Here is a 7,899-nt window from a genome sequence, read left to right on the forward strand (position 1 = left end):
TAAATCAATTTAATGCATCCTTGCTGAATAAAATTATTTAAAGAAAAATTAAACTTACTGACCCCAAACTTTTATATATATATATATATATATATATATATATATATATATATATATATATATATGTTAGTGCTGGGGAAAATTAATCGTGATTAATCACATCCAAAATAAAAGTTTGTGTTTACATAATATATATGTGTGTGTACTGTGTATAATTATTATGTATATATAAATACACACACATGCATGTATATATTTAAGAAATATTTATATTACATAATAATCATACACAGTACACACACACATATTATGTAAACACAAATTTTTATTTTTGATGCGATTAATCACGATTAATTTTTCCCCAGCACTAATATATATATATATATATATATATATATATATATATATATATATATATATATATATATATATATATATATATATATATATATATATATATATATATATATATATATATATATATATATATATATATATATATATATATATATATATATATATATATTAGTGCTGTATATATTTCTTATCGTGCACCTATATATATATAGATGCACGATATTGGAAAAGACCTACATTGTGATATTTTGTTTTCCTGCTATATATATATTACGATATGAAAGCAATTTCACCAGATGATTTAAATAGCTCTATTTTTAAAGAATTAATAATTCTAGGATGATTGGGGTGATTTTGTAGAGGCATAGAAAATAATAAACAAATTACAAGCATAGATAAATACAATAGAACAGAGACCTAATGAAATAGGCACAGCTTTATGTTTTTCAGGTAAATCTAACAGTATTCAAGTACAGAAATTGAATAATCAAATGTAGAATAACAGTATTAACTGTATAAATAAAGTATAACTAATATAATTAATGAATTAATACAGTTGATCTTTGTTAAAGCCAAAAAAGTGATTTCCTCTTTCTCTTTTGTTGTTCGATTAACATTGGTGACACAAACAGCTGTTGCTGTCACTTTAAGACGAATGCATGGATCCAATACAATGACACGCATCCATTTTCTTTCTCACATAACACATAACCGACTGTGTTTACGCCAATACTTGCTGAGGCACTTTGACTTAATTTTGCGTGTGTATTTCCGTTTAAACTCAAAAGGATGAGAAAGGGAACTGAATTCTGTGTTCACGTCAAGTCTTGCACTTGATGTTTAAACTGACAGGACTTAAAAGCACATGCAAATGATACAGTTTTGCTCTACGATGGTTCAACTTTGTAATTAATCCGCAAATCATGGATCAACTACGATCCCTATACTTCACATCACGCATCCTGCGATGTGACTTATTGCGGATGCTCACATTGCAATATCAATGCTAAAATTATATGTCGTGCAGCCCTAATATAGGCATATGTTGTATATATACACGTATATATTGTCCTTATAGCTTTGGAATTATGACTGCACAGATTAATGTGCAGCTCTATTATAAATGAGATTAGTCAGTCTCTGTCTCTTGTATAAACGCCACCTGTCACAAAACTGTGAAGAAGACCCATTGTGATTTTCTTCCTCATTGCAAAGAATATTCCACATATGTGCCGCCACATGGAGTTCTGCAGGGAGAAAAGTCTTTAATGAATCCTAGTAAACTTCTGGTTGTAACATTTCAACTGAGGAAAAAAGTTTAGCTCAACTTTAGCTCACAGTGTGGGCCATCTTTAACTTACTGACTGGCGAGTAATACAGTTTTTAAATATTACGGATGGATGTGCTGTGACGGACTGAGCATTGATCTAGTTCACATGTGTTAAAAGTACTTTTAACATGCAGATCTATGCAAGAGAGAAAGTCTGACAAAGGGGAGAGCGAGCGAGAGAGTGTCACGTCCCGACTGTCTGGTTGCCCTCAGCAACCAGACATGATGTCATAGGTAGTTTAACATGAACTTCAACAGGAGGGAACTTAAGAAAAAGGATGGACACTACTGGCGAGGATTACAGCGAGAAAGAAACATAAAGATAAAATGGGTCCCACAGGGGTCCTCAGATTTTAGAAGTTAAACTTCTAGTAACTCGAAACATCAATAAGTCTTGTTTTTCTCTTCAGATACCATCATTGTTTAACCATTTGTTTTGCCAGGGGAATCAGTGACATAAACACAGCGACATTGAGCTCTCTGAGCTGGTCTGTAGTACGAGTGTTCAGAAGTGCGTCCACTGTACTCTAGTGGTTATTCTGAGAACTGTCACCGTGTCTCCTCTGAATCGTGTGCTGTACACTGATAGAAAATGGTTCTCTCAACTGTGTAAATTCTGTCTGCGAAATGTTTGCATGCACTGTACTGTTCATGTCATTCCAAAACCACATGACTTTCTGCCTGAAACCTGGAAATCTCAAGGAAATTTTAAATTGTGAATTCCAAGAGTGGAAAAGTTTTTTTATGTACACTACCTTTAAAATGTTTGGGGTTGGCAAGGTTTCTAAAAGAAGAGTCACCAAGGCTAGTAATATTGTGAAATATTATTACAATTTAAAATAACTGTTATATTTTAAAGTGTAATTTATTCCTGTGATCAAAGCTGAATTTTCAGCATTTCTCCAGTTTTCAGTGTCACATGATCCTTCAGAAATCATTCAATTATAATGCGTTTATCATGTCTTGTAATACACCTAATTAACGCATTGTATGTTCTCATGAATAATTATTATAATACATTGTAACACTTAGGTTTTTTTTTTTAAATTTGTATTATCCTTTATTTTACCTGGAAATAATCCTAAAACTAATTTTCAAGGGAGTCCTGGCCAAGACAGCAGAATAGTGGTTCCTACTATTAAAAAAAACATATACACATATATAACCGAAAAAGACATTTGGCAATTTAACATCATCTCAACATAATCACCAGTAACATCACATGTGCATTTAGTACTCAAATAGTCCTTTATCCTAGTTTTAAACTGTGTCATTGTCGGTAGATACGCAAATTTGAGCTGTTTCTGCAATTTATACCAGGAAAAAGGTGCAAAACCTTTTAACGCACTTTCACCGAAAACAGTTCACGTTCGTGGGATATCATACATGATTTGCCCATATGATCTAAGATTACATTTCCTGGCTGGTAGTGACACCTTTAGAAATTGTAGTTAAAATACATGACAAGCAACCAATTTCACAAGCAAATATTATAGTTAATTTTAACTATGGTTACAATTATTTATGAAAACATATAATGCATTATAACGTACATTATGAATTAGGGATGCACCGATATGAAAAAATGTTTGGCTGATACGATAACCGATAACTCGTTATACTTGAAAGCCGATAACCGATATATTGGCCGATAAATCTAAATCAGAATTTTCATATAATTTTATGTAGCCTTTATGACAGAACTGTATTTTCCTTTTTTGAATTGATTCCAATCATATTTCAAGCAATTCAAAACCATCATCATGTGAACAGTGCGCATCTGAAGTGTCTCAGCTGAAGGAAAAAAATCCACTATTTATCGGCTTTAATATATCGACCAAATGTTCTTATTGGGAACATATATCGGCCGATACCAAATGGTGGCCGGTATATCGTGCATCCCTATTATGAATACTTTCATAATGCCTTGTACACAAAGGCTTGAAGTGTTGCCGAAATCTTTTGTAATATTATTTTGTCAATTTTGAAAAATGTAACGCTTCCTTGCTGAATAGATTTCTTTCAACAACAAAAAAAACATCATACTGACCCCAAACTTTTGAACATTGTAATTACATTTAAGTGATTATTTGCTGATAACTGTAGCTGTTTCCTTCACTAATCTCATGCCAGTCTATGGATATTCAGATATTGCACATTTGTTACGGCAAACAAAATTTGACCTTAATGTTTCACGGAAGCAAGAAAGTCTTGGGTTTTGAATCGCATGAATGTGAGTAAAACCCATTCATCATGAGTTGGTAAGAAATCTTAGATATTAGGCAGGAATGTGAGACTGAACTAAGGTTTATTTAGGGTGTGTTCACACTTGGCATGTTTGGTTGGATTAAAACGAACCCTGGTGCAATTGTGTCTGTTTGTGCGGTTCATTTGAATAAGTGTGAACGCTGGTGCGCACCAAACAAGCGGAAAAAAGATGGGTCTCTGTCTGCTTCCAAGCAAACTCTGGTGCGGTTAAACTGAAATATGAACGCAACACTGACCAAAGACATGTAAACGAGCCAAAAACAGGAAGATGAAACCCTGAAAAGGACAGAATGCTCACTCATACCTGTTTTTTCTTGTCATAGTCATGATGTTGCCCATCATTGTTCGGTACAGGCGTCAGAACCGCGTCTCCTCGCAGCAGATCTTCGTTTGTGTGTTTGACAGAGGTTTTGATTTCTTTACACATTTTATAAGCTCTTCACAAATTCTCAGCTGGTCAAAATACCATCATATGTAGCTACACACATACAACAAGCGCATTTATTATCACACTGCATTGTTTTGGATGTTTGGTAAGTTCTCAAAGGCAACTCGTCATAAAAGCCGACCATCAGGTTGTGAACGTATCCCTATGTCTTTAGGTTTGGTATCTTTAGGTTCAGTGTTAAAATGCCAATCTGAGTGGTAAATAATGAACCACGCGAACCGAACTACAAGTGTGAACACACCCTTAGTTTGTTTCTGTTGTATTTTTTATAGTGACTCACCTTCATTTCCTTTTCTTACAGTCATGGTTCCTTTGACAAGACTTTTCATGAACACAGACAAAAATCCACAATGAAAACTGGAAATGGAGTCACGAAGCTAAGTATGGAACTTTCCCACAAGCCCCCTGTAAAGTCTCACTCACACACACACACACAAATACACACACATTTCCCGAAACGCTGGCAAATCTGGAAAACTTCAGCATCACCCTGCCAGTCTGGAGAGTTTGGAAAACCATCCAAAGGACTCTCTACGTCTTTGTCGTGTTCCTGAGGCATCCGGCACATTGACCAATCCCATTGACCTTTTTTTAATTTGCTCATGCATCCGCCAGTCATACGCCATGGTGAGGAAAATCCATCTCTTCCCAGTCAGAACTCTATTTGGAAGTTGAACTCATCGAAAAGGGACATTTGAAATGCAACCTGGATGATGTCATTCACGGACGCGTGTGATTGGACGGAGAGACTCGGCGGGAGCCTTCCGATTGGCTCCGGATTCGCTGATCTTGGTGACGCCCTCCAGTGCAGTGTGAACGCGACACCCTCTCGCTGTTCACCCGTTGACAAGCAATAGACTGTGAGCGAAACGACAGATAACACTAACCGTGTGCAATTCACCTAAACATATGCACTATATATGATTAATGATAAGGGATGACAGATGCTTTGGCCTTAGATTTGCGATGTGGAGTCAGGCTACATGTTTCTAAGGTAATACACACAGCAGAGCAATAGAACACACAAACACACATCACTACACTCGACGCACATCACAGCATCATTATAGACCACTGACGACAGGAATGGGAAGGGTCAAGCACGAGTGACCTGAATGTCAAGCTTGTGACTCAAGGATCATTTTTCATTTTGTAGTGTTTATGAATTAAAAGGCCAGTGATTTGAGTCTTAAAATCGATCGATTGGAATGATCCAGAGGGTTTTGCCGCATCCATCGCTGACCCCTTCACTACCATCGATCCGACAGTCAGCCCTGAACACAAGGGCTTCTTCCGCTTTACTTTGCGTTTGGTTTTGCAGTACATTTTTGGGGTGGATGTCATAAAGTCATTTCCAAGTCATATTTCACCCTGAAACCAAAAGCAGAAATATGATCATTGAATTAATTCAAAAATAATTATTTAATTGTGAAATAAGCCCCATCACCATAATGCAAAAAACCCTAATTCTCATTATCACGTTGTAATGCAAAGCATATTATTATTTATTATATATTTTTTTGTTCATTAAATAAACAATTTGTTTACTTATGGATGAAAATATGCATTCACAGTTGAAAAAAATCCAAATGACCCAAACTAAAATGTATTTCTTTTGATTCAGTGGTGAAATGTGACTTGGACATGTTATTGTGACATTCGCCCTCTCACTTTGTGTTTGTTTTCTGGTTTTGCGCGATTTTAGTTTGCATAACGTAGCCGCTCCGGCGGATCGGACCGCATGTGGACTTGTGCTTTCCAAAGTGTTTTTTGTTTTTAGAATAACAGGTTAAGAACAAACGGACAATCTCTAGATTCAGCAACCAGATGTTTGGGGTCGCTAATACGTCTACAGTGCTCTGCCCTTCCTACCGATCACATTCTCCATCACTTTACAGTTCGTTCATAACTTTACCATCACAACTCAGTTTTTTGTTTCAGTTCACCGGTTCAGCCTGACTCGCAAGACAATCTACAGACGGCTGCCGTTTCATTTAGCCTATCAGTACAGTGGTACACACACACACACACACGCACGCAAACATTGCACTATGACACACACCGACATTATTAAAGGACAAAGGGAAGCCTTTAAACTCAACCCCTCTATTTACAGTATGCAAATGTACATCGTATTTAAATTTAAGAAAATGTCCTTTTCAACACAAACACTAGAAACCACTGACCTCACTAAATAACTGGACTGCCCGGCTGTCGATCACATGTCAGGGACTCTGATTGGCTGAGAGCTGACGATTTCATCACCCACTTGAAACACATCAAAGTGCCTCGGTGTCCCCTTTACATGCAATTCAGGGTCTTCACTTCATGTATAAGCTACAGAAAGTATGTACAATATGTATCGTGAGGTTAGCAAACAACATGTGAGCAACTGCAAACATCATATTTATAGATATATGTTATCCAGAACATATCATACTGTGTATATATAAATGGACATATGTATAGTTCTTCCGCTGTGAAATTAGCTCTACGGCAGTCTAGTTATTTTCTGACCTTTAACCCGAGTCAGTGAGGTCATCGGAAAAATGTCCAAACATATTAAACCCACAAACGCCAGAAGCGCAGGTGTCGAATCAGGTCAGTGCGGACAGATCAAAAACACATAAACACACCTTCAGAACAGAAACAAGTGTATCAGTTTCCTGTTGAAAAGTGTTATTATTGAGAGAGAGAAAAAAGTTCCATGTGGACTGAGCCGTGTGCAATGTGTTGGGTAGATATCTGTGTTTGTCTTCAGATTTTTAAGAAAGCGAAGCGAGTGAAAAAAAGACAAAAAAAAACAACAAAAAGAGTTGAAGTCTGCAAGCTCCTGGACTCTAAACACGAGGGCCACAAAAAGAATCCCAGTCTTTGTAAGCGTTGGGGAATTTCATTTTTACTTTTCATTTATCTTTTTTTTAATGTTTTATTTGTAAGCTTTTGTTTTTAAACTATTTCAGGGGTGGGGCTGAAGGAACGATTTTACAAAAGCAAATGTATTACGACGAGAAAAAAAAGAAAAGAAAATACTGGTGCTTCTGTTACTCATAAGCGAATAATGCCACACCAGACCGACTGTTTCTGATGAGACGACTTTTACGAACCTCTGTTTCTCTCTTCTTCTCTTTTGTATTCACTAAGGGGGGTTCAGAGTTTTATATATATATATATATATATTGGTTCTGACAAAAGGCATTTTACTACAACCTTTAAGAAAGCAGTGCCCCTTCTTTCTCCTTTAAATGTCCAGGTAAATGCTGCGTTCAAGTCTTGTCGGAAAGATCGAGTTTATGAGTTGAAGGCACATGAGCGCCGCTACAAAGTTGTTACGAGTGGAAAACGGAGCAAAGAATTGATGCAGTGTCTGTATTTGCCAGTAAATTTGTTGTTTTTATTTTCATTGACAAAAAAGCTAGCTAAGTTGCATGTAAAAAATACGATACTATTGCACAATTGCAAATTAATTTATAATTCAGTTCACAGCACCTTCATA

The 7,899-nt window shown here is 36.1% G+C and overlaps 1 protein-coding gene across 18 annotated transcripts in view; it reads left to right on the plus strand.

Annotated features, from left to right (window-relative positions):
- nfixa (nuclear factor I/Xa) overlaps positions 1-7,415 on the plus strand; it is a 135,099-nt gene extending 127,684 nt beyond the window's left edge. For all 18 annotated transcript variants that reach the window (XM_079812715.1, XM_079812726.1, XM_079812716.1 and 15 more), the window contains one exon: positions 4,705-7,415. In XM_079812715.1, the coding sequence (XP_079668841.1) occupies positions 4,705-4,719 (15 nt within the window). In that variant the 3' untranslated portion in view covers positions 4,720-7,415. The remainder of the gene's footprint in view (positions 1-4,704) is intronic.
- The last annotated feature ends 484 nt before the right edge of the window (positions 7,416-7,899 follow it).

The sequence above is a fragment of the Gobio gobio genome (genome assembly GCF_949357685.1).
Source record: "Gobio gobio genome assembly, chromosome: 3".
Lineage (NCBI taxonomy): Eukaryota > Metazoa > Chordata > Actinopteri > Cypriniformes > Gobionidae > Gobio > Gobio gobio.